General features: G+C 44.7%; 1 protein-coding gene across 2 annotated transcripts; it reads right to left on the reverse strand.

Moving 5' to 3' along the window:
- Positions 1-2,165: 2,165 nt before the first annotated feature.
- Positions 2,166-21,380, reverse strand: IFT46 (intraflagellar transport 46). 2 transcript variants are annotated; one of them, XM_059182359.1, is made up of 12 exons: positions 21,158-21,380; positions 20,383-20,479; positions 17,288-17,367; positions 12,131-12,258; positions 8,787-8,861; positions 8,548-8,641; positions 7,542-7,670; positions 5,647-5,768; positions 5,246-5,312; positions 3,420-3,480; positions 3,072-3,157; positions 2,166-2,635 (listed from the first exon to the last, which is right to left on the reverse strand). In XM_059182359.1, the coding sequence occupies exons 3-12, from the start codon at positions 17,330-17,332 to the stop codon at positions 2,540-2,542; spliced, it is 903 nt and encodes a 300-aa protein (XP_059038342.1). In that variant the 5' UTR covers positions 17,333-17,367; positions 20,383-20,479; positions 21,158-21,380; the 3' UTR covers positions 2,166-2,539. The 2 variants fall into 2 exon arrangements, with proteins under 2 accessions (XP_059038342.1, XP_059038348.1); XM_059182365.1 differs by lacking the exons at positions 17,288-17,367; positions 20,383-20,479; positions 21,158-21,380 and having other exon boundaries at positions 8,787-8,880.
- Positions 21,381-27,155: the final 5,775 nt, after the last annotated feature.

Consider the following 27,155-nt stretch of genomic DNA (forward strand, 5'->3'; position numbering starts at 1 on the left):
TGTGAATCCACTTTCTCACTGAATGTGTTTACTATCCCAAATCAGTACTGGCAGTGTTTTCAGTTATTTGCAGACATGCTCAGAGCAGTGAAAAATTTGTCACCCGACACCTAGCTTCCCTGCTGAGGCTAAAAAGGGGGACATTCTGGCTCCTGGTTTCAGCTCTCCTACTGTAAACACGTTCTATGTATTTGCTACATTTTCTGATCGCTGGTGATTCAGTGCACTAGAATGACCCCTAAGTGCTGACGTGGTGGCCAGCACTCCTACGTGTTGTGTGTCAGGTAAACTTCAGTACAGCACGATTCAGAGGGCTGGTGGTTCTGAGTTCAGTGAATCCGTGGTTGCCTGATGAACATGATGTGACCAGGGGCTCATAGAAACCTAACCTTGCATTTCCCTGAGGAGCAACGGTTCAGTGTTTGCTGGTTGGGTATTTGCTGTGACTGGGAAGACAGAACCACTGTGCATAATGGGGCTCCTGGCGGCCTCGGTCCGTAGAGCCTGTGACCCCTCATCTCAGGGGTTGTGAGTTCAAGCCCCACATTGGGCGTGGAGCCTGGTTAAAACAAAACAAAACACAACTACTGTGGATAACGAGAATCAATGGTATTTATTAGTGCTAACTCTCGGCTCTAGCAAAGAAAGTGGTCTGAGTGTTTGCTGAGAAAGGAATGGAGAATTTGAGCTCCTGTCGTGCATTGCCGGACTTCTCCCCTAGGAGTTAAATGTCCCAGGGTGTGTCACAGTGAGGCCTGAGCCCAGATGTTCCGGCTCCTCAGACCGAAGCATGATAGGACCCTCACGCCTGGTGGAAGAGTCTATGGGAAACAGTCTCCTCCCATCTCTGTGTTTACTGTGCATAGATTAGGCTGACAGGGTAGCACTGTAATGTAATTCTCCCTTCCAATCACTTCTTGCCCCCACATTCATCCTTGGTTCCTTTACCCCTTTGGCTGCAACAGTCAAACCTGTTGCCACTCAGCCCCATGCCCTCCCTTCCGTTCTGTTTTCTGCTGCTGGGTTTTCCAGATCCCCTTGCCACCTGTTGATTTCTGCCAGTGGGAGGCGCCAGCAGGCTATGAGAAGGTGGGAGACAGGAAGCAGCAGCCGTTACTCACAGTTGCCATGGTACTGGGGCAAAGGTGTGCGGACTTTAGTGCCTCGCTGTGGCACCCCCTCAGCCACTCAAGACCACTGCAGCACCCCTTCTGCCCGGCACCTGCAGCAGATACCTCCCCTTGCGCCTCTCCTTCCTGCAGTCCACCTTCCCGTCTCCCTTTTGCTCTGTCAGCCCTTCCAACGCTTTGAGACCAGTTTCCCACATTTAACACCCCATGGTCAAATAACTAGCATGGGGGCACCTGGGTGGCTCAGTGGGTTAAGCCTCTGCCTTCAGCCTGCGTCATGATCTCAGGGTCCAGGGATCAAGCCCTGCATAGAGCTCTCTGCTCTGTCCACCTGCCTCTCTGCCTACTTGTGCTCTCTCTCCCTATCAAATAAATAAATAAAATCTTAAAAAAAAAAAAAAAGAATAACTAGCATGGGGGTGCCTGTATGGCACAGTCGGTTAAGTGTCCGATTCTTGATTTCAGCTCAGGTCATGATCTCAGGGTCAGGAGACTGGGCTCCATGCTAGGTGTGGGGCGTACATCAGATTATCTCTCTCTCTCTCTGCCCCTCCCCACCCTCTAAAAGAGAAAAGAAAAGGAAGGGAAGGGAGAAGGAAGGGAAGGGAAGAGAAGGGAATGGAAGGGAGAGGAGAAGGGAGGGAGGGAGGGAGGGAGGGAGGGAGTGAAGAAGGAAGGAAGGATGAACTAGCATGATTTCTGACTTCCTGACTAGAGCATGGCTGGTGTAGCCTCCAAATTATTTCCTGAATCGCCCCGTCTCTACTTCCACCACTACTTCCTCCCTCATCCGGGGCACAATCACCCGGATGGTGCACCAGCTCAGCTGTCTGGAGACCACAGTCACACAGGTCTGGAGCTCGACAGTCAGGGAAACCTGTAAGGCGGCAGCAGTAACTGGTGAGAGACCCCAGGAAAATCAGTTCCGGGAGAACTTGATTCACTTAATGCCATTATTGGGCCCGATCCTTATCTCGGCTTGCATAAGAATCAGTCTGTCTTGTCTCTTTCATACTATAGAACAGCACAACAACCTGAAAGATAGAGCATTTTATTTGTGAAATATTTGTCAATAACATTAAGAATGGAAGAAAATAATTCTGTCGCTGTCTCAAAAAGAACATCTTTGAAGCTTTCCTCCCAACCTGAGCACCCAGAATCCCAGACATTCCAGTCCTATTCTTCTAACTCAAGTCCCCACAGTGGTGTAGATGCGTATTCCCATGGGAAGAAAGCCGGAAACAGGCAGAAGCCATTTAAAGAAGCCGCACAGTACGTTCTGGCAGAGGGGGCAGCAGACTTCAGTATCAGGCTGTGGTGCAGGCACTGTTGCCACGAGGCTGATGACTGTCCCTCCTCAGCCAGGGCAGCGGTGCCAGCTCAGCCTTGGAGCAGAGACCCAGCGTGTCTCAGCTGAAGGTTAATGTCTCTGCATCTCCAGCTTGGGAAGCGGAGTTGGATGGAGGGGTGTACGCTTTCTTGCCTTCAGCGAGAGCTTTAAAATGCTGTGAGGAGACAGGAGAGGGTACCTGGAGTATTTGGCATGCTAGCGGCTATATCCAGTATTTTCCCAGTTCAACTTTGAGAACAATTCCTTGGTGTTGTCTTTGAAAAACAGCAAGGAGTTTGCCCCATCTCCTTCAGAGATGAACCCCTTTTTTCCTTCTGCCCTGCATCCATTCATTAAGCCCTGTGGTTCTCCCACAGGAGGGAGTGTCCCTGCGGGATCCTCACAGGCCTGGTCACTCCAAAGGCCCACAGCTCTTATGCTTCCCTGCCTGTGCAAGTCCCACCCTTCCTGCTTGCTGTTCTTTGAATGACGGGGAAGGGTGAGTTACCAGAAACGTCCTTCCTTGTCCAAGGACAAATCCCAGCGGGCTGGGGAGAGTGGAGACTGGAGTGCTCCTCATTACAGCAGAAAACACTCTATGCTCATCTTACCTGTGAGTTCTTGAATTCTGAGTAGAGGGAGAAGAGCAAGTGCAGGGACTGAATCCGACTCTTGTAGACAGGAATGTCTAGGATGGCTGAAATCAAGAGCTTGTGTGAGCAGAACCAAACACAACTGGGCATTAATGTTTAGGAAAGCCATGCCCCTCCCAGATGGGATGCGTCGCTGTGACTCTGGGGGCATAAGCCCAAATACACCTTCAGGGCTGCCAAACAGCAAACTGGCTTGGAGTGTGGGGTGTAACTCAAGATACTATCTTCCCAGAGCAAATGAGCTTTTTCAAAAGCCCACGATGTATTAGTCCAGAGACGCGGACAAGAAGGAACAGAAGAGCTTACCACAGATCATGTCGATGTACTCTGCCAGGCTGCAGTCAATCTCTGCCGTGGGCAGGCTCACCTAGAAGTCAACATGGGGCGGACCAGAGTCCGAAGGCTGAAGTTTCAGTGGGGCCAGCATCTCTGTCTTTCTCTCTCTCTTTTTTTTTTTTTTTTTTTTCAAAGATTTTATTTATTTGTGAGAGAGAGCGAGAGAGAGAGAGAGCTCACACACAAGCAGGGGGAGCAGCAGGCAGAGGGAGAAGCAGACTTCCTGCTGAGTAGGAAGCCCAATGAAGGCTCCATCCCAGGATCCTGGGATCATGACCTGAGCACAAGGCAGATACTTAACCGATGAGCAACCCAAGGGTCCCTTTCTCTTTCTCTCTGAAGGAAGAGAGCTCCTAGCATAAGGTGTGTCATGAGCTGAATTGGGTTTCCCCCAAATTCATATATTGAAGTTTGAGTGCCTAGTACCTCAGAATATGACTATATTAGAGACATACAGTCTTAGAAGAGATAGTTTTTTTAGAAGATTTTATTTATTTACCTATTTGTTAGAGAGAGTGAGCGAGCACAAGTAGGGGGAGCAGCAGGCAGAGGGAGAAGCAGGCTCCCTGGTGAGCAGGGAGTCGGATGAGGGACTCGATCCCAGGTTCCCAGGATCATTACCTCAGCCGAAGGCAAATGCTTAAACCACTGAGCCACCCAGGCGTCCCATCAGTTTCCTTTGCTTGATATTGAAGAACTCTTTGCTTGGACGGTAATCACTTCATATGTATATATATATTTAAATATTTTTTTTTAGTCTATCACTCTTTTGTTTGCTTAACAGTAACTACTGGTACTTAGAACTCTATTTTTGAATCTAAATTGTCACATTTTTCCCACTATGACTTTTAACTTTCTTTCTAAAAAAATTTTTTTTTCTTTATTTACTTGAGAGAGCAAGCAAGAGAGAGAGGAAGAGAGAGAGCGAGCAAATGAGAAGGGAGACGGGCAGAGGAAAAGGGAGAAGCAGGTTTCCCGCTAAGCAGGGAGCCTAATGCAGGACTCAATCCCAGGACCCTGGGATCATGACCTGAGCTGAAGGTAGATGCTTAACTGACTGAGCCACCCAGCCACTCTGACTTTTAATATTCTTAAAAGCAAGAGAAATATGACACAAAATAGGATGATTAGATTTAGACAGCACACAAAATAGGCAGGTTGGTCTGGGCTGTTAGAAATCAGGACAGTGATTACGTTGGGAGGCGGAAGCATGAATGAGCCTCCAAGATGGTAGTGATGTTCTGTGTTTTGATCTGATAAGTTCGTTACACAAAGGTGTTCGGCTGCTGAAAATTAACGTGTGTGTGTCTCTGAGTGTGAATTATATTACAATTAAAAAGCAAATGATAATAAAAATACAGGAAAAGGGGCACCTGACTGGCTTAGTCAGTAGAGTATGCAACTCTTGATCTCAGGGTTGTAAGTTTGAGCCCCACGTTGGGTATAGAGATTATTTAAAAATAAAATCTAAAAAAAAGAAAAACTTAAAGGGCACCTGGGTGGCTCAGTTGGTTAAGTGTTGGACTCTTCATTTTAGCTCAGGTCGTGGTCTCAGGGTCATGGGATCGAGCCCCGCATCAGGCTTCGCACTCAGTGGGGATTCTGCTTCTCTCCCTCTCCCTCTGCCCCTTCTCACGCTTTTGTGCTGGTGTTCACACACACTCTCTCAAATAAATATAAATAAATAAGTAAGTAAATAAATACTTAAAGTTGGTCAATTAAAAAAACTTAAAAATAATACAGGGCCTTCAAGTAAATGACACACTTTTTTTTTAGCTCCTGCTCCCTCCACTTACCTTGCCCAAAAGCTCTTCAAACTCTGGGGACCATTCCTGCATCAGCGTGTCAATATCAGGCATGGGCCTACATGGACAGAGGTTAAGTATGAGCAAGAAACGTGGACCAATGACATCAGCAACCTCTGGGTCAGGAGATTGTGGGACGAAGGGAGGTGGTCAGTCTGAGAACACAGACTGGGCCGATGTATCCAGGGTCTGGGGGTCTGGAAAAACGGCTAAGGAATACCAGATAAATCACAATCTTAATGTCTGCAATTTCAGCCAGTAGCTGTCAAGATTGACAGGACCTCAGGTTAACCCAGTATGTGCTCTGCCTGTGGGCCTTCGTCTCAGAAGCAATGTGTCTGCGGGTGGTGAAGGTTTCCAGGGGTTACTGTGGGGAGGGCAGTACTTCTTACCTGGTATAGTGCACGGTCGCAGGGGGCTTAGAACGGTGTAACTCCGAGATGCTCTCAATCCATGTGTCAATGGCTTTGGGATTCTTCTCTGCATCTTCTAGGCTCTTTACTTTCATATGTTGCTATAAAAATAAGGGGAAACCCTGGCTGATGGGATTAAAGTAACTCTCTTATTTTTTTTTTAGATCTTATTTGTCAGAGAGAGAGAGCGCACACAACCAGGGAAGCGGCAGGCAGAGGCGGAGGAAGAAGCAGGCTCCCCAGGCATCCCAGTAGCTCTCTTATTTTAACGGGATGGCTCATCATTGCTGCTGTGTCATATACAGCAGGTAGCTGATGAACGGGGTAGCGGGACAGCAGCCAATGGAGATGAGAGGAAACTCTGCTGAATTTTCTGGAGCCATGCAAAGGGGGCAGCTCAACAGGATAGGACTGACCACACTGAGATGGTATTTCACACCACTAGGATGGCTGGAATAAACAAGACAGGCAGTGACAAATGTTGGTGAAACTGCCACTCTCGTTCGTTGCTGGTGGGATTGTAAAATGGTTCAGCTGCTTTGGAAAACAGTGTGGCGGTTCCTCAAAGTGTTAAGCAGTTAGCAGGCAGCCCAGCAATCCCTCTCCTACACACATACCCAAGAGAAATAACAATATATGCCCAAGCAAAAACTTGTATATACACACAAGCTCACAGCAGCGTGTTAGTAAAAGTGGGAACAATTAGAGAACGGATAGCCACATTGTGATATGTCCACACAATGGAATATGAGTGAGCCATAAAGTAAGGAGTGAAATATGATTTTACTTATATGGGGAAATCTTAAAAAAAATTGAATAAACAAAAAGCAGAATCAGACCTACAAACACAGGGAACGAACTGGTGTTTGCCAGAGGGTAGGGAGTAGAAGGGATAGGCAAAACAGGTGAAGGGGAGTGAGAGATACAGGCTTCCAGTTATGGAGTGAGTCACAGGAGTAGAAGGCACGGCCTAAGGGCTACAGCCGGTAGTACTGTAATAGCGCTGTGTGGTGGCAGCCGGTAGCTACGCTTGTGGTGAGCACAGCGCAGGGTACAAACTTGTCCAGTCACTGTGTTGTACACCTGGAACCACCGTAACACTGTATGTCAGCTGTACTCAAATAGAAAAAGGAAGGAACTGAAGTACTTAGCAGGGTCTAGGAGGAGTGGGGAATGAGGAGCGACTACTAATGAGATTTCTTTCTGGAATAATGAAAATGTTCTTAAGTTAGACAGCAGTGATAATTTTTTTTTTAAAGATTTTATTTATTTATTTGTCAGAGAGAGAGCAAGAGCGAGCACAGGCAGAGTGGCAGGCAGAGTCAGAGGGAGAAGCAGGCTCCCTGCGGAGCAAGGAGCCCGATGTGGGACTCGATCCCAGGACGCTGGGATCATGACCTGAGCCGAAGGCAGCTGCTTAACCAACTGAGCCACCCAGGCGTCCCAGACAGCAGTGATAGTTTGTACAGCTCTGTGAACACACTAAAAATCACTGAATTGTACAATCTAGAAGGGCAAACTTCATTATAAGTAAATTATATCTCAGTGAACAGTTTTTTAAAAAAATAGGGTTGGCCACGGGACGCCTGTGTGGCTCAGTTGGTTAAGCAGCTGCCTACAGCTCAGGTTATGATCCCAGGGTCCTGGGATCGAGTCCCACATCGGGCTCCTTGCTCAGAAGGGAGCCTGCTTCTCCCTCTGCCTCTGCCTGCCTCTTTGTCTGCCTGTGCTCGCTTGCTCTCTCTCCCTTTGTCTCTGACAAATAAATAAAATCTTAAAAAAATATATATATAGGGTTGGCCTGAAACCACAGCCATCCCTTTTGATGGGCAGTAAGTCAAGTGCACAGATACCAGCCTGGGCCATTATCTTACTGTGACGTTGTGCTGTTTGGAATTCTCAGTTAACCAGAGCGAGAGCACTGTGGGGTCTGACTGCTTTGTAGAAGGCTCATCCAATACCAACAGGCCAAGATTGTCAGGCTTTCCATCAGGACGTGGGACCTGGTTAAGAGAAAGGAAGAGACAGAAAAAAATGGGAGGGGGCACATAAAAAGGTCAGACCTGTTGTTTCCAATAAGTCAAAGAGGAAGACCTCTTCCCACTCATCGTTAATTACTGGTATTAAAAGGCATGCTTGGAGCGCCTGGGTGGCTCAGTGGGTTAAGCCGCTGCCTTTGGCTCAGGTCATGATCTCAGGGTCCTGGGATCGAGTCCCGCATCGGGCTCTCTGCTCAGCAGGGAGCCTGCTTCCCCTCTCTCTCTCTGCCTGCCTCTCCATTTACTTGTGATTTCTCTCTGTCAAATAAATAAATAAAATCTTTAAAAAAAAAAAAAAGCAGTTAAAAAAAAAAAAGGCATGCTTGTCTGTCAGGCAGTACTAAAGCACTATCTACAAAAAAACCACATGATCTGGGGTGCCTGGGTGGCTCAGTGGGTTAAAGCCTCTGCCTTCGGCTCAGGTCCTGATCCCAGAGTCCTGGGATCGAGCCCCACATCGGGCTCTCTGCTCAGCAGGGAGTCTGCTTCCTCCTCTCCCTCCGCCTGCTTCTCTGCCTGCTTGTGATCTCTGTCTGTCAAATAAATAAAATCTTAAAAAAACAAAAACAAACAAAAAAAACCCACATGATCTACAGTGCCTTAAATGTAAAGCTACTAATTAGGAGGTAAATGAATGACAAGTTTTTAATATATAATGATTCAATCAAGTATTACCTAAATAGCAATGAGTAGAATTAGGAGAACCAGATTGAGAACTCCAATGAAATGAAGAACACATATAAAGGTAACCAATGCTAGCCAAGGGAATTAGTTGGACTGTTAACAGTAATAGGCCAGAAGAAACACCTAAGAGGTCATTTTTAGGATGTGCCAACTGTACCTTTAAGAATGCGTCAATATCCCCAACAGCAGGGATAAAATCAGGAATGAAAGGTTTCAGTTTGTGGTCCAGGTCAATCAACTGAGGTGTGTACCTAGGAGACATCGCCAAGGGAAGGTAGAGAAAGTCAGAGAAGTGGACTTTACCGCTCAGGCTGAAAAAATCTAGGAAGAACGGGCTTGTTACAGACCAGTGGTAGGAAAGGGGTGGGGGTCATGGGAGGAAGGCCTCGTGCTCACCTGCTGATATACTGGAAGAGTTCCTTAATCTCCGCGGAGACTGGCAAATGCTCATAATCTGCAGGATCATAGGCCCTGGAGAAAGGAAAGTGCGCTGCAAGGAGGCCAGAGAAGGGCAGATGGAGCAGATGTGGCCGAGCCCAGGTTCAGGATCAGTCAGTGCGGCCCCCACTGCCCAACTTTGACCACAGACCCTGTGACTCTGAACCTGCTTTGGGGCCCACCGACATCTGCCTTTCCTGTGTGGTTGGTAAGGCAACTTTAAAGATTTTTTTTTTTTTTTTTAATTTGATAGAGAGAGAGAGAGTGAGTGCGCGAGAGAAGGAATACAAGCAGGGGGAGTGGGAGAGGGAGAAACAGGGTTCCAGGGAGCAGGGAGCCCAATGCGGGGCCCCATCCCAGGGCCCTGAGATCATGACCTGAGCTGAAGACAGAGGCTCAACCCACTGAGCCACCCAGGTGCCCTTAGGCACCCCAAGATTTTAATTTCTGACATGAAAATAGTTTGCCTCAAGAGAAATAAGAATTTTTACAAAGATTTTTTAACAGCGGTATTTATAAAAGTAAAAAATTAGAAACAACATATCCAATACTTAAAAGATGGTTAGGTATATTAAGTTGAATACTGTATAGTTATTATTATTTTTAATTTTTAAGTAAGCTCTACACCCAACATGAGGCTTGAACTCACAACCCAGAGGTTAAGAGTCACACACTACTGATGAGCCAGCCAGGAGTCCCAGTTACTGTATGCTTATTAAAGAGTACTTGTATTGATACAGGAAATGTATGCAGTAAAAGAAAATAGTAGAACACATTAATTATAACAATTATTATTTTTTAAGATTTTATTTATTTGACAGAGGAAGAGAGGGAATATAAGCAGGGGGAGTGGGAGAAGGAGAAGCAGGCCTCCCATTGAGCAGAGAGCTCAATGCGGACTCCATCCCAGGACGCTGGGATCATGACCTGAGCCGAAAGCAGACGCTTGACTGGGCCACCCAAGCGCCCTAATTATAATTAAGTGAAGTGTAATGAACATTGGCTAAGTACATAAGTGACTTGAAAGTTATTTAAAAAATCCTTCTGGGGAGAGTAGCTTAAAAAATTAAATATATTATTGATATGAAGTTTCCATTTCCCCAGATTATAATTTATGAAAGCAGGATATGATCATGAAGTAAATTGGGAAGCATGAAAAGTCAGTCTGGAATTAAACCTTTGTCTCATTAACTAGTGTCTACCTGCAGGTGAATAATCCACAGGGAACTTATCTTTATTAAACTATGTCATAAGTGATATGTACAGATGATATAAAGTAAAAGGAACAAATGTATATAGTGAAAAATCATGGCTCACTTCCACACTTGTCCCCTTGTCACCAAGTTCCTCCCCCAAAGTAATCACTATTATTAGTCTCTAATGTTTCCTAAAGATAGTCTCTGTAATATCTGTCTTATACACATGGTAGCACAGCATAAACATTCTTTATATTTTTCTATTTTTTTTTAAGATTTTATTTATTTATTTGACAGAGAGAGATTACAAGTAGGCAGAGAGGCAGGCAGAGAGAGAGAGAGGAGGAAGCAGGCTCCCTGCTAAGCAGAGAGCCCGATGTGGGACTCGATCCCAGGACCCTGAGATCATGACCTGAGCCGAAGGCAGCGGCTTAACCCACTGAGCCACCCAGGCGCCCCTTTCTATTTTTGTTTTTATTTTATGTATTCTTTTATTATTATTATTATTTATTTATTTGACAGGCAGAGATCACAAGTAGGCAGAGAGGCAGGCAGAGACAGAGGAGGAAGCAGGCCCCCCACTCAGCAGAGAGCCCAGGACCCTGGGATCACGACCTGAGCTGAAGATGCTCAACCATCTGAGCCATTCGGGTGCCCCTCTTTATACCCTTTTACAATTTAACACTCTCTCTTGGATATTGTGCTTTACAGTGCAGAGAGTGCTGTCTTTTATTTTTTAATGGCCATTTTTAAATAGAATCCTACTCAATGGCTACACCAACGTCACTTTGTTTAACCAGTAATGGTATTTGAAATGAATGGGCTTTAGAATCCAATCTGATTAAAACTTCTAGGGGTGGGGCGCCTGGGTGGCTCAGTGGGTTAAGCCTCTGCTTTCGGCTCAGGTCATGATCCCAGGGTCCTAGGATCGAGTCCCACATCGGGCTCTCTGCTCAGCAGGGAGCCTGCTTCCTCCTCTCTCTCTGCCTGCCTCTCTGCCTCTCTGTACCACTCTCTGTCAAATAAATAAATAAAAATCTTAAAAATAAAAAATAAAAAACTAGGGGTGGGTCATGATTCATCTAGCACAAGGGCTGGACAGGGTAAGGAGATTTTTTCAAAGATTTTATTTATTTATTTATTTGACAGAGTGACAATGAGAGAGGGAACACAAGCAGGGGGAGTGGGCAACAGAAAAGCAGGCCTCCTGCTGAGCAGGGAGCCCGATGTGGGACTCGATCTCAGGACCCTGGGATCATGAACTGAGCTGAAGGCAGATGCCCAATGACTGAGCGCCCTAAGGAGATACTTTTAAAAGATTTATTTATTTATTTATTTGTTAGAGAGATAGTGAGAGAGAGCATGAGCAGGGAGGAGAGGGAGAAGTAGGGAGCCTGACTCGGGGCTCAGTCCCAGGCTCCTGGGATCATGACCTAGGCCAAAGGCTGATGCTTAACTGACTGAGCCACCCAGGCATCCCGGAGATTTTTTTTTTAAGATTTTATTTTATTTATTTGAGAGAAAAAGAGAACATGAGTGGGGGTGGGAAGGCTCTCAGTCCCAGGACTCCAGGATTATGACCTAAGATGAAGGCAGATATTTTTAACTGACTGAGCCACCAAGGCACCTGGGTAAGATTTTTTTTTACCCAAAGCATCACCAGGGACATCTGCCTCCATGTGGGGTACCAGAAGCACTTACTCTCCACTCTCTCAAAAGGTGCTGAGCCTAAGCAGAAATGCTTCTGTGCATGTGTGTTTTCCTTGCTAAACAGAATTGCTTGGATATGTATATAAATTTTATTTTCCCTTTCCCCAAATAAGAGCTCCCTGAAGGCAGGGACCACCTTTTAGATTTATTCAGCAAATCCTCATGAACCCCCCGAGCCCACAAATATTTCAGATAATGCAAGTGACATCACAGAACTCAGTGAGGCAGTGTAGCCAGGAAAGAAGGAAAATTCATTCTGTTGGTTTCTGAGACATGTGAAAATCCTAAGTAAGGGAGATCAAAAGAGATGCTAGAATTTTACTCCCAACTCATCTCCTCCCAGGCCAGTGTCTTCCTCCCTGGCTTGGGGGTCCTCAGCCAGGGGGCTTTCCTCACCCTTCCAGAGGGGCCCCGTGCTCTTCGTCATCGTCATCTTCATCAGAATCCGTCTCAGATGAGTCATCATCATCATCATCATTTTCACTGAAGGCCCGCTGAGGTGTCAGCTGCGAGGTCTTCTTCTCCTGAGATGGGGCAGGGCAGGCATGGAAGGTGCCACATGAAGAGAAGCTTAGTGTACCTATGCCCGTCCCCCCCACCCTCCCCGCCGCTACTCCCACAGCTACCCTCCCATCTGGCACCACTTTCTGGTGAAAGAGAAACGTGCTCCCCAGAAAGGCTGCAAGCACTTTCGTCTACTCCTGCTTAGCTACAAACTGGGTCCTCACTTTATTTTTTTCTTTCTTTCTTTCTTTTTTAAGATTTAATTTATTTACTTGTCAGAGAAAGAGCACAAGCAGGGAGACAGGCAGAGGGAGAGGGAGAAGCAGATTCCTCCACTGAGCAGGGAGCCCGATGTGGGACTTGATCCCAGGACTCTGGGATCATGACCTCAGGCGAAGGCTCGGGTAGCTTAACCAATTGTTAAGCTTAACCAAGCTTAACACTAAGCTTCTCTTGGGGTTGTTAAGCACCCCCCCCCCCCGGCATTCCGGTCCTCACTTTCTATAACCATATTCTATTTTTCTCCTTGAGGCTTTGTTATAAATTTTATCCAATAATTTTATCCAATAATTGTCCATTCTGTCTATTACTTAGGAGTAACTTGTCCAGTCAGCTTCAACTCTAAAAGTTAGGGGATTTTGCAGTAGAGGAAGGCACCTGGGATGAGTTATTTGGAAGGAGATAGGGGAACATGAAGTTGGAAGACAGCTTCACACTCACAAGGATCACAGGAAATCTAGCATTTAATTTGCAAGACGGCCCAGGGTTAGCTGCTTATAACTCTCAGAATAAGATGCATAACGAGCCCTGTGCCTGAATTCTGACCAGCAGTTCCAGGACCTGGGAGTCTTCTACTCCACTCAGTATACTTCTCTTCGGTGGGGAGCCGCCCTGGCCGTATTTCCCTTCCCTGCCCCATCAGTTAAATGCAGTGACTACATGTTCTATTTCAAGATAAGAGACTCTTCCGTTCTTGGCATTACTTCCTACTTTCCTGACCTTTCTGGGTCTCTAAGTACCATCCTATCCTCTCAAGTGTATGAGGAGTCTGGTTTGGGGACTTGCAGGGGCTTTTGGGACGGGGTCCATGTCTTTGCCTCTGTGGCCTGGAGCTTGTGGCATGCCCTTACTTAGGACCTGAAGAATAGCCAACTGGCCCCCTTTGTAAGTAGTTTTGTTTTTTTCAATATAAGTAGGTTTTGAGGGGCCGCTGGGTGGCTCAGTTGATAGGGCATGGACTTTTGGTCTTGGGGTTGTGAGTTCAATCCCCTCTTTGGGTGTAGGGTTTACCTAAAAATAAATAAGTAAACAAAAGATTAAAAAAATAAAAGTAGGTTTTGAAAGCTTGATTTCCATATACCATATGACTTATACTGACGTTAGCAGACATTTGGTTCTAGTTTTAAAAATTATTTAATGTTTCAAAAATGTGACATATTACAGGACATCAGAAATGCTTTTGGTCACATGTTCTTCTAAGCATAACACAGATTTATTATACATGGATAAAAATATATTTTAACTAATCTGTAATATGTGTGTGACAAAAAGTTACACAATTTATTTGGTGACTATGACTTACTGGTATACCTTGATAAGAATCTCTTAATGTGTTCCTTTTTTTTTCCCTAAAGAGGAAGAGTGGGGAGGAGCATGAGGAGAGGGAGAGAAATAATCTTAAGCAGACTCCATGCCCAGTGCTGGACCCAGAGCAGGGCGGGTGGCGGTGGCCGGGGTTCCGATCTCACACCCTGAGATTATGACCTGAGCCAAAATCAAGAGTCTGATGCTTAACCAACTAAGCCACCCAGGCGCCCCAAATTGCTCTTTCTCAATTCAAAATCTTGGGGCACCTGGGTGGCTCAGTGGATTAAGCCACTGCCTTCAGCTCAGGTCATGATCACAGGGTCCTGAGATTGAGTCCCTCGTCGGGCTCTCTGCTCAGCAGGGAGCCTGCTTCCCTCTCTCTCTCTGCCTGCCTCTCTGCCTACTTGTGATCTCTCTCTGTCAGATAAATAAATAAAATCTTAAAAAAAAAAAAATCTGCCAAAGCTATCCTTGTTTGGCAAAGGGAGCTTTTTAAGAATACTGATGGTATGGGGCGCCTGGGTGGCTCAGTGGGTTAAGCCGCTGCCTTCGGCTCAGGTCATGATCTCAGGGTCCTGGGATCGAGTCCCGCATCAGGCTCTCTGCTCAGCAGGGAGCCTGCTTCCTTCTCTCTCTCTCTCTCTGCCTGCCTCTCAGTGTACTTGTAATTTCTCTCTGTCAAATAAATAAATAAAATCTTTAAAGAATACTGATGGTCGTCCCATATGGGGCTCCCAGCTCCATGGGGAGTCTGCTTCTCCCTCTGACCTCCCCTCTCATGCTATCTCTCTCTAATAAATAAGTAAAATCTTAAAAAAAAAAAAAAAAAAAAAGAATACTATGGTCAATTTAAAGGTCATTCAAAAATATATCCTTTCTGCTGATTCTGGTTGCAGACTGAATTAGAAAGATAAATGAGTCTTGAATATTGGCCACAGCACGATGCAGACTAGATAAATTTAGAGTGAATATGCAAAATTAGGTCAATTTAGGAAAACTCTTTTTTTTTTTTTTTGTCTGCTTCTTCAAAACTGTGCTTTGCAAAACCTCTGATCTAAAGGCTTTATATGCCATAGACTAATGCCTAAAAAATTACTTTGTGGGTAAGGTGTTAAAACAGCTCACTAGTTACAAAGTGGAAATACTTTATTTACTAAAAGAAAAAGATTTTATTTATTTATTTGAGAGACAGAGAGAACAAGAGAGCACGAGCGGGGAGGAGAGGGAGAAGCAGGCTCCCCATTGAGCAGGGAGCCCAATGTGGGGCTCAAAACTAGGACCCGGGATCATGACCAGAGCTAAAGGCAGATGGTTAACTGAATGAGCCACCCAGGTGCCCCTACTTACTTCTTAAAAAAGATTTATTTATTTATTTGAGAGAGAGTACACATGCATATGCATGAGTGGGGGGTGGGCAGAGAGTTGGAGAGAAGCAGATTCTGCTGATCAAGGAGCTGGAGGCCGGCCTCTAACTCACAAACCAGAAATCATGACCTGAGCCAAAATCAAGAGTCCGACACGCAAATGACTGAACTACCCAGGTGTCTCTACTATTCTTTTTTTAAGATTTTATTTATTTATTTGACAAACAGAGATCACAAGTAGGCAGAACAGCTGGCACAGAGAGATGGGAAAACAGGCTCCCTGCTGAGCAGAGAGTCCGATGTGGGGCTCGATCCCAGGACCCCGAGGATCATGACCTGAGCCGAAGGCAGAGGCTTAACCCAATGAGCCACCCAGGCACCCCTGTCTCTACTATTTTTAAAAATACTTTATTTATTATATTTTTTAGTAATCTCTACACACCCAACGTGAGGCTCGAACTCAGGACATTGAGATCAGGAGTCACATGCTTTTCCCACTGAGCCAGGCAGGCACTCCAAAGTGGGACTACTTTAAAATATGACCCTTTAGGCTTTTTATGCTATCAGTCTACATTACTACAGCTTTTTGCACTACTTCAAATATCCTTCTTCACTTGTTTGCAAAGCTCCTGTTGTTGAAGGACAATTAAAATGTAACCATTGGGGGCGCCTGGGTGGCTCAGTGGTTTGGGCTGCTGCCTTCGGCTCAGGTCATGATCTCAGGGTCCTGGGATCGAGCCCCGCATCGGGCTCTCTGCTCCGCAGGAAGCCTGCTTCCCTCTCTCTCTCTCTCTCTCTCTCTCTGCCTGCCTCTCTGCCTACTTGTGATCTCTGTCAAATAAATAAATAAAATCTTTAAAAAAAAAATGTAACCATTGGGGGCGCCTGGGTGTCTCGGTTAAGCCTCCGACTCTTGACTTCGGCTCAGGTCATGATCTCAGGTTTATGATCTCAAGGTCATGAGATACAGCCCTGTGTAGGGCTCCCTGCTGAGCAGGGAGTCTGCTTCTCTCCTTCTCCCTTTCCCTCTGACCCCCCTCTCGCAAATAAATAAATTTTTTTTTTTGAAGATGCTATTTACTTATTTATTTATATCTTTTTAAAAAGATTTTATTTATTTATTTGACAGAGATCACAAGCAGGCAGAGAGAGAGGAGGAAGCAGGCTCCCTGCTGAGCAGAGAGCCCTATGCCGGGCTTGATCCCAGGACCCTGGGACCATGACCTGAGCCGAAGGCAGAGGCTTTAACCCACTGAGCCACCCAGGTGCCCCAAAGATGCTATTTATTGATTTGACAGAGAGAGAGAGAGAGCACAAGCGGGGGGAGCAGCAGGCAGAGGGAGAAAAAGGAGCCCGATGGGGAGCTTGATCCCAGGACCCTGGGACGATGACCTGGGCCAAAGGCAGACTGAGCCACCCAAGTTCCCCCTCAAATAAATAAATTAAAAAAAAAAAAGTAATCCCCAGGCTATGTGCTAAGACCGAACTCAGTGGCAGTTAAGCAGAGCATGTGCACAGCTTCAAGGGCCTGCCTAGAGCTGTAGACATCTTTCCATCTTTCGTTCAGTAATCCTCCAGGTTCACAGAACAACAATGAAGCAAAAACTTCAAAATTAAAGTCTCTTTTACAAAATATTGGCAGTATCCCAAATGCTGACAATGACCAGATGCTAGACCAATAATTCCAAACTTGCTTTACCATAAGACTTACTTGGAGTGCTTGCTAAAAATACAAATTCTCAGGCTTTTACCTTCAAGATTCTGATTCAGTAGTTCCAAGTGGGAACTACTGGAGAATGTATTGTTAAAGATAAGTATCCTACTTGATTCTTATGCCCAGTAAAGTTTGCAAAACACTGGCCTGTATTATATGAAATTCCTCACCGAAAACTCAGCTGTAAGAGTAGGTTTTACTCCTGAAGGAATCACAATCTTAAGACTCTTTGCTCCTGATTTTCCTACGCGAGCTCAAAGGTACCCAACCCTGCCCCTGGACATGAGGATCCAAGAAATGTTTACTACTGAACGACTGTCATCTCAAACTCACTACCAACAGCTCAAAGCAAGAAAGTGTGAGAAGCTGTGGCTTGTACTATACCTTGTTGTTTTCCTCTTCATACTCATCACTGCTGTTGTCAGCCATAGTCTTGTTAGGAAGATCGGTGGAATGAAGAAGTCCTAAGAAGACAAGTTTTCCCATTAGATTATTAAGATGATTTTTAAAAGATAAATATTTTTAAGTTTATAATATTTTATGTTCTTTTTTATGGAACAGTGTCTATTAAGAACATCTAGTTAAAGGAAAGGAGACTGAATTCTAGCCATGGTTCTGTCAACTCAATTCAGGATACATTTACTAAGTATTACTGTGCATAAGGCATTAGATTAGACATTATACTAGTCGATTATCTGCCATTACATAAATCATATAAAATCTTCCCTTAGTTTACACATTGGTAAAATGAGGTTAGTAATTAATAAAATGACAAGAGGGCTAGACTGATGGTCAGAAGACTGGGATTAAAGAATAACTCTAGGGGTGCCTAGGTGGCTCAGTCGGTGAGGCGATTGCCTTCAGCTTGGGTCGTGATCTCAGGGTCCTAGGATCAAGCCCCACATCGCGCTCCCTGCTCAGCGGGGAGCCTGCTTCTCCCTCTTCCACTCTGCCTGCTTGCACTCTCCCTGTCTGTCAAATAAATAAATAAAATCTTAAAAAAAAGAACAATTCTCTGACATGTACAAAATGACTTAACCTGAGTCTCAGTGTTCCCACATCTGAAGAGAGGCAGTAATATTTATCACTCAGAACTGCTATGAGGATCAAACGACAAAACTCAAGTGAAAAGAACTGACCCAACAAATGGCAAATAATAGTCACAGGTATAAATCTGAATCCATATGATAAGAGGAATAAAAATATTCTGAACAATTAAAAGTATAATCAGATGGGGGTGCCTGGGTGGCTCAGTGGGTTAAAGCCTCTGCCTTCGGCTCAGGTCATGATCCCAGGGTCCTGGGATCGAGCCCCGCATCGGGCTCTCTGCTCAGCAGGGAGCCTGCTTCCTCCTCTCTCTGACTCCCTCTCTGCCTACTTGTAATCTCTGTCTGTCAAATAAATAAATAAAAATTAAAAAAAAAAAGTATAATCAGATGTAAGATAGTAACCTGCAAGAAAACCATGTTCAATGATCACTTTTTTAAAAAGACTTATTTATTTATTTTAGGTGTGGGCAGAGGGAGAGGAAGAGACAGTCCCAAGTGGACTCCAAGCTGAGCGTGGAGCCCAACCTGGGGCTCGATCTCATTACCCTGAGATCATGACCTGAGCCAAAACCAAGAGTCAGACACTCAACCAATTGTGCCACCCAGGCGCCGCATGTCCAATGAATTCTAAATCAAATTAATGCAAATTAAACACCACTTTTCAGCCTACTACATTACCCAAACTGAAAACAAATGATAATGTCCATGGCTGGCAAGATTATATGCATGCTCAAATCAAAAACCTTGTCTGTGTGTGTGTGTGTGTGTGTATCTCCCCCAAAAGACTGAAAGCAGGAACTCAAATAGATTGTATGCCCATGTTCGTAGCAGCAGAGTCACAGTAGCCAGAAGGTGGAAAAACCCAAGTATCCATCAACAGACAAAGAGATAAATAAAATGTGGTTATACGTACAATGGAGTATTATTCAGCCACAAAAAGGAAGGAAACAAACACAGGCTACAGCATAGATGAACCATGAAAACATTATGCTAAGTGAGAGAAGCCAGGCAAAATAAGCCAGGCAAAAGGACAAATGTTGTATGATTCCACTTTTGTGGAGCACAGAGTGGATGAAGTCATAGACACCAAGGAGAACAGAGGCTACCAGGGCCTGCCAGGGACTGGGGAATGGGGAGTTATTATTGAACGAGTACTTTCTGTTCAAGATGATGAAAAAGCTCTGGAAATAGACAGTAGAGATAGTTACACAACAATATGAACGCATCTAATGCCACTGCATTGTACACTGAGAAATAATTAAAATGGCAAGTTTTATGCTGGGTATACTTGCTGCAATAAACAAGCAACCCCAGGTGTCATCCTTGATTCCTAACTCAAGAGCCAAACCCAACCCATCAGCCATTTACAACCCAAATACATTTCTTGTATTTGCCTCCACTCTCTATTCTTACCTTCCTCACCATATCCAAGTCACTGTCACCTCAGCCCAGCCATTGCAACAGTGCTTCCAACTGCCTCCTGACTTTCATCATTGCACCTTTCAATCCAAGACGCACATACCAGGAACATGACCTCAAAAGCTCTTCTTGTTAGGCCTCCTGCCTACCTCTGCCTACCTCTTGTCTGCCTGCCTTTGATACCACTCCTTCCTACCATACGCTGATCTCTTTAAAGTCCTCAAACGAACCCAAGTTCTTTCTGGCCTGAGGTCCTTTTCACATTTCACTGCTGCTCCCTTTTCCTGGCCTACTTCTCCTCAAAGTCCGTCTGGATCCTTCCTATCTTTCGGTCTCAAGTGTTACCTCCTCAGATCTTCCCTGACCATCCCATTAAAAGTAGATCCCCCGCCTCACCATTATTCATCATATCAAACCCTTTGCCTCCATCAGTGCACTTACCACATTTGTAATTATGTCTGTTTACTCATTTGTCATCGATGCTTGTCTCTTACAAATATCAGGAAGGCAAGGTCAAAGTCTCTTTTAATACTGTATACCTAGTGCCACACATAAAGCTGACACATGGTAGGTATTCAAGAAATGTCTGCTGAATAAATGACCATGTCAAGTCCTGTTAAAAGATTCTACTGAGATTTGCATTAGGATTGCAAAGGCAGGTTACTGAAGCATCTTCAAAACTGAGCAAGACAGTTTTGATACGTTCAAACTAACCAATCAACCAGCCAACCAACCATGAATCCGTGGCAGATTGTGAGCAGAGCATATCATGAAGCAAATGGTAACAGGGAACACTGGTCAGGTTGGAGGAAAATCCTGAATCTGGGGGGCTGTGTTTTCTCCCCCCTTAACTAGTTAGAAAACACAAATAATGGCAGGCATTTGCCAAACTGGACTCTGAAAGCCAACATTTGCTATTATAAAATGGGGACTTCTTTGAAACTATCACTATCCATCCTGTTCCTTGTTCTGAGAACGATTTCTCTTCTTTCCTCTCTATTCCTCTCTTACCTGTGTGTCTTGGGGTTGGAGTATGAATACTTGCAACCTCTTCAGAGTCGTTAATCTCTAGACGCTCATCATACGTCTGGTTTTCAACAATCTTGGTCTAAATGAAAGGAGACATGACTACATAGATCATATCACAGGATATGAGCTGATTCCTGACCAGCCTTGGTTCCTCCTCCTTACTCAAGTCACTGGTTTTACATGTAACCTTCACCCCCATTCAAACTATTCTGCTGCCACTCTTATTTAGCAACTGCCGGCAGGCTGGCTGAGGAAGGAGGGAATCGTGGAGGGAAACGACAGCTAACTTAGGCAGCAGCTCCCCAAAGCTGTAGATACACGCACAAGGGCGGTACAGTATTCGTCTTAGAGGGCAGCTCTCTCCTTAGGTTCTGTCAGTTTTCCCAAGGATGCTGGGGTTTCTCGGGATTGGCGGTGGGGTGACAGGGGGCTGCAGAGGCTCTAGAAAGAGTTTGTCTCCGGAGTCACCTTGTTTACCAGAGGAGAGGGTGAACTCCACAGTCTCTCGGTCCCATCCATTAACTCCAAGAGCACCACCCCCATCTCCACTCTCTGTCTTGGGGGTCGGATCCCACTTAAGTTTCTTGGGGAGCAAAGGAAGCAGAATGGTTGCTGGTGGCGTGATGGACGAGGAGAAGGAACGGTTGTCAAGGAGATGGGAAGAGATGGGGAGTGCTGGAGGGAAGGGGAGTCCCTTAAGATTCCTCTTGGGAGGGAGAAAGGCAGTGCTGTTTCTGCTAGGGAGAGTACGAATTACCTGTAGCCCCTCTGAATCCGTCTCCTCTATATGGGAAGAACCCCAGCCTAGGGCCGGGGTCTCACTCCAGTGTTAAGCCACTTGAGGGGCTTCGACGTGGAGCTACCCGCCTTGTTGTCAGTCGCTAGGCAAAACAAAAAGCAAGCAAGAAAGAAAAAATCGCGAGACTTGCTTTCAGTCTCGTGAGACTTCTCCACTCGCGCTTTGCGTCTCTTCCAGCGGCAAAGGGATCCGAGGAGGATCTGGCGGCGCTTGGATAAAGCCTCTCTGGGCAGTCTAGTCCCCTGTTTTTCTATGGTTTCAGGAAATGCGTTTGCAGCGGCATCTAGCGACCACGTCTTGGCGCAGCCGGCTGATGAAGCCCTCCGATCGGGAAATGCGGTGCACGTTTCTCCCCCAGGATAAGGGAGTTTTTCCTCAATCAGAATTTAGGTCGACTCGACTCTCGAGGGAGCAGTCCCACAGCTCTTCGTATGTCCCTTTACAGCATTTCTATTACATTACAGTACGCCCCTTTCACGCTGTCTCATTGTCTGGGACATGTCATACATGTTATACCAAGAAATTATTCGTTATTTGAGATTTAAATTTTAGTTTCCTATATTTTTATTTGCTGAGGAAGACAGAGCTTCTTTAGACAGGGTCTGTGTCTAATTTTTAAGTTCTTTGTAGCAGCAGTGCCTTGCATACGTTAGGCACTTCATGTTTGTTGGATGGGGGAATGAGGGAACAAGTGAATGAAGATGTAAGGAACAAATATTTCAAAACTAGAGGCATAGTTAATTTGGGGAGTCAGAGAGAGAGAGAAACAAAAACAAAGAAAGTATTGAAATTGGACCCTGAAAACCTGCCAGAGGAAAATGGGATGTCGCTTTAAAAAGGAAAATGAGAGACACCTCTTCTGAGATATTTTCTGTTAAAAATGGAACTGTAAAACTTTCAAATGTTTGTGTCACCTATTATTGCTAATAATAATGCATACGTCTTGTTGAGCACTTACTATGCAGGAGGACTTAGATGATATAATCTTATTTATTAATATATTATCTAACTTTACATCCTTATGGGATAGATGTTCCTGACAATTGACAGATTAGATAAGAGTTACCTGCCTGGAGTCACTCAGCTAGTAAGTGGGCAAAATGGAAGTCCAACACAGGTCTAATTCCCAAGTCTTGGCTTCTAACCATTATGACATATCACCTCTAAGGCTCTTGTCAGGAAGCACTTACGGGATGCTATTCTTATGCAGTGTAATTTAGCTAATGTCTTATTTCCAAAGAATCAGCATCAGTTGGTCTCAGCTGAGCTTCGGTGGTCCATATCGAAGGCCCCTGGAAGCTGCCACAATAAAACGGTAATTCCAGGCAAGATTTTTACTTTTTTAAATTAAGAATTTGTCTTTTTTTACAGTATTTTCTTTACAATATTTTTATTCATAAAAATTTATTTATTAGAGAGAGGGAGCATGACAGATCAGCATAAGAGCAGGGAGGAGGTGTAGAGGAAGAAGCAGACTCCCTACTGATCAGGGGGCAGAATGTGGGACTCCCATCTCAGGACCCTAGGATCATGACCAGAGCTGAAGGCAGACACTTAACAGACTGAGCCACTCAGACGCCCTAGAAGATGTTTTTATAACAAAAATATAAAACACAGTTTGACATATATCCTCTCAGACATGCCAAGTTTTAAAATATATGAGCTTTCTATAATGCAGTCCTTAAGAGCACTGGTTCTGAAGTTGAATAGCCTTTGTTTGAATCCTGGCTTTGCTACTCTGTAACCCCTGACATCGGTGATAGAAGTTTTCCTCTTTCTGTTTTTTTTTTTTTTTTAAAGATTTTATTTATTTATTCGACAGAGAGAGATCACAAGTAGGCAGAGAGGCAGGCAGAGAGAGAGAGGAGGAAGCAGGCTCCCTGCTGAGCAGAGAGCCTGATGCGGGACTGGATCCCAAGACCCTGAGATCATGACCTGAGCCGAAGGCAGCGGCTTAACCCACTGAGCCACCCAGGCGCCCCTCCTCTTTCTGTTTTTGTTTTCATTTTGTTTTAAGTAGACTCTGCGCCTACTGTGGAGCCCAACTGCGGCTTGCACTCACCACCCTGGGTCAAGCCCTGAGCTGAGATCAAGAGTCGGATGCTTACCCAGCTGAGGCAGCCAGATGCCCCTAGGTTTCTTCTTTATGTCTTGGTTTCCCCACCTGTAAAATAGAGATATTGGTGGTACCTATTTCCGAGAATTCTAGTGACGATTTTTTTTTTTTTTTTGGATGCTCACTGAAAGACAACCTTTTGTTACTTTTATGTACAGAAAATTCAAAAGCATCCACTTAGCCTAGTTTGGTGGCTAGTTCTTTAGCCTTTGCCTTTTCTAAGTTGGCAATGTAAGCCACCGACTTTGCACCCTGGATGGTGCCTCCCAAGTGTCGGCAGATCTCGTCGTATCTGTCAATGTCATTTGTCCTGACGGCTTCCACCAGCTTAGCCAGAATCCTTTGTCTTCTGAGTTAACCTGTGTGAAGGCAATAGTGGTGCAGGTCTTCCTGTGCACCAGATGCCCCAGCCTGGCCTTCCCCTTGATAATGCTAGCCGGGAACCCCCATCCTATGACACAGGGCAGGCAGGAAGACAGCCAGCTCAACGGGATCCACACCATATGTAATCACTAACAGCTGAGACTTCCTGTTTTCCACCAAGGTGGTGACAGTGTTAACCCCAGCTCAAAGCACAATCAGCCTCTTAGTGGGGACATTCGCTTTGCTGACAGCTTTCTTCTCAGCCCCAGCCAACAATCTCTGCTTCTTCCTTGCTTTGTCTCTGGTCTGTATTTGTGGGCCCGCTTAAGCAATTGAGTGGCTGTTTGGTGGCCTAACACCTGGGTGAACCTGTTAATCACAGGAGGCGCTTGTAGACCTTTACAGAGCAACCCTTTGCTGCTGCAGCCGGAGGTAGTGGTCCCATTTGACAAAGCAGGTGAGGTCCCTTTTGGATGGGATGTCCTGTCCAATGCCAAAATTATTGGGCCTTTTCTCAAACGGGATTGATCACCTTCTTGGCCTCCTGCTTCTTCACTACAGCAGGGGCTGGGACCACCTTGTTCCCCTTAACCACCCTTTCTTTTGTCATCGTGAATGGCAGGAGCGAGTTTTGTAGGGGAACTAATGAGATAATCCATGAATGAGATAATGCATTACTTTAGAGTAATGCCTGGCTCATTTTAAGTGTTCAGTAAGCGTTAAGGAATATACAAAAGATAAAAAGAGACAGTGTCATCAGGAGAAAAGCTGGCTTTGAATCCTGGCCCTACCATTCACAGACTGTTTGAGTTTGGAGAGGTGTTTAACTTCTTTGATCCTCAGTGTCCTTATCTGGATTGTTGTAAACGGTTAGAGATAACGTATAAAGTACCTGACACAAAATAAACACTCAGTAAAAGAATGCTGTTTATCCATTTCAGCAGTGGGTGAGTGCTATAGAGTTGAGCCAATGGTGAGGGATGAAATGATATAGGATGTCAGAAAGAACTGCTTAATCAGGTCTATTCAAAGTCTGACTTTTGGCTTTGGAGAATTGCCAACAGAATCAGAAAACTGGATCTGAGTTTTATTTCCATTATAAACTGGCTTAGAACTTTGAGTAAATTTCTTTTTTTAAAAGATTTTATTAATGGGGAGCCTGGGTGGCTCAGTGGGTTAAAGCCTCTGCCTTTGGCTCAGGTCATGATCCCAGGGTCCTGGGCTCGAGCCCCCATCCCCACTCTCTGCTGAGCAGGGAGCCTGCTTCCCCCCACCAATTGCCTCTCTGCCTACTTGTGATCTCTGTCAAAAAAATAAATAAAAACTTAAAAAAAATAAAGATTTTATTTATTTATTTGAGAGAGAGCAAGAGAGAGGGTGTGTGAGCTGGACAGAGGGAGAGGGAGAAGCAGACTCCCCAGTGATCAGGGAGCCCAATGCAGGGTCAAATCCAGGACCCTGGGATCATGACCTGAGCTGAAGGTGGACACTTAACTGACTGAGCCACTCAGGCACCCCGTGTAAATTTCTTAAACTTGTCATCATCTTCTTCATCTATAAAATATCCTCTTTTTTTTTTTTTTTTAAAGGTATAGAATTTAGGAGCACCTTCCTGGCTCAGTCTAGGAGCACCTACCTGGTTCTGTTGGTAGAGCATATGACTCTTGATCTCCGGGTTGTGAGTTCAAACCCTACGTTTATTTAAAAATAAAATCTTTATTTTTAATTTTATTTTATTTTAAAGATTTTATTTATTTGATAGAGAGAGACACAGCAAGAGAGGGAACACAAGCAGGGGGAGTGGGAAAGAGAGCAGCAGGCTTCCCACAGAGCAGGGAGCCCAATGTGGGGCTCAATTCTGGGACTCTGGGATCATGACCCGAGTCGAAGGCAGACACTTAACGACTGAGCCACCCAGACACCCTAAAAATCTTTAAAAAAAAAAAGATATAAGCCATAAAAATTCACTCTTTTAAAGTGTATAATCTGTGGTTTTTTAGTATAGTAACAAAGTTGTGCAACCCTCACCTCTAATTGCAGAACATTTTCTTCACTTCAAAAAACAAATCTTACTCCCCATTCCTTCCCTCTCCTAGTGACTTGAAGCTTTATTTCCTATTTTATGGATTTGCCTACTGTGGACAGTTCACATAAATGAAATGAACAGTTTCAGAGCAAGTCCTCCCATATAAGATATGGTCTTTCATGACTGCCTTCCTTCACTTAACATAATATTTTCAAGGACAATCCATGTTTATCATGTATCAGTATCTTTTTATGACTGATACTCTACTGTACAGATATACCACATTTTGTCTTCCATTCATCTATTGATGGACATTTGCATTGTTTTCACTTTTTTGGCTATTATGAATAATGTTTCTAGGAACATCATTGTAAAAATTTTGTATGAACATATGTTTTTTAAAAGATTATTTATAAGTCATCTCTACATGCAGCATGGGCTCAAACTCACCACCTGAGTCACATACTCTTCTGACTGAGTCAGCCAGGTGCCCCTGTATAAACATATGTTTTTAATTCTCTTGGATATATACCAAGGAGTGAAATTGATAGGTCATATGGAAACTATGTTTAATTTTTGAAAAACTGCCCACTGTTTTTCCAAACATCTGCACTATTTTACATTTCCACCAGCATTGTGAGAGGGTTTTAATTTCTCCAAATTCTCACCAACACTTATTATTATAGCCATCCTATTGGGTTTGAAGTGGTATCTCATTGTGGTTTTGATTTGCATTTCCCAAAGAACTAAGGATGTTGAGCATCTATCTTTTCATGTGCTTTTTGGTTATTTGTATACTTTCTTTGGAGACACGTTATTTTACCCATTTATTCATTTATTTATTTAATATGTGTGTATGTATGTATGCAATGTCTACAACCAGCATGGGGCTTGTACTTAGGACCATAAAATCAAGAGTCACATACTCTACAGACTCAGCCAGCCAGCCAGACATTCCTATTTTGCCCAATTTCAAATTAGCTTTTTTTTTTTTTTTTTTTTAATTTGAGAGAGAGAAAGAGTAGGGAAAGGGCAGAGAGAGACAAGCAGACACCCTGCTCAGTGGGAAGCCCCACAGTGGGCTTTCATTATGGCCTTAGCCAGCGTCAGAGGCTTAACCGCTTAACCCACTGAGCCACCCAGTCATCCTAAAATTACCTTTTTATTGTTGAGTTCTAAGAGTTCTTTATATATTCTGGATACTAGTCCCTTAGGCACAGCAGTTTGTTTGTAGATTAAGTGATATAGTGGCTATGAGAGCTTTATAAACTGTAAACCGTCACTAATTAAACGAAGGTGATTACAGACGGTGAAAGGACAGCAACATGAGGTCCCACCGCTATAGGGCGAGCCCCCGTACCTCGTCGGCAAAACCTGCCCAGCAGCCGGGTACCGACACATTCCCCACCCCACGGAGTCCCGCCTTCCGCCCTTTGACCCGCGCCATTTCC

This window comes from Mustela lutreola, chromosome 1 (genome assembly GCF_030435805.1).
Source record: "Mustela lutreola isolate mMusLut2 chromosome 1, mMusLut2.pri, whole genome shotgun sequence".
Lineage (NCBI taxonomy): Eukaryota > Metazoa > Chordata > Mammalia > Carnivora > Mustelidae > Mustela > Mustela lutreola.

Excerpts from the sequence above, each read along its gene's own strand:
- IFT46 (XM_059182359.1), bottom strand. The coding sequence starts at position 17,332 with ATGGCTGACAACAGCAGTGATGAGTATGAAGAGGAAAACAACAAG. Across the intron at positions 5,313-5,646 it reads GCGACCGTGCACTATACCAG|GCCCATGCCTGATATTGACA; the intron begins GTAAGAAGTACT and ends CTGTCCATGTAG. Across the intron at positions 3,481-5,245 it reads TTGAAGAGCTTTTGGGCAAG|GTGAGCCTGCCCACGGCAGA; the intron begins GTAAGTGGAGGG and ends GTTGACTTCTAG.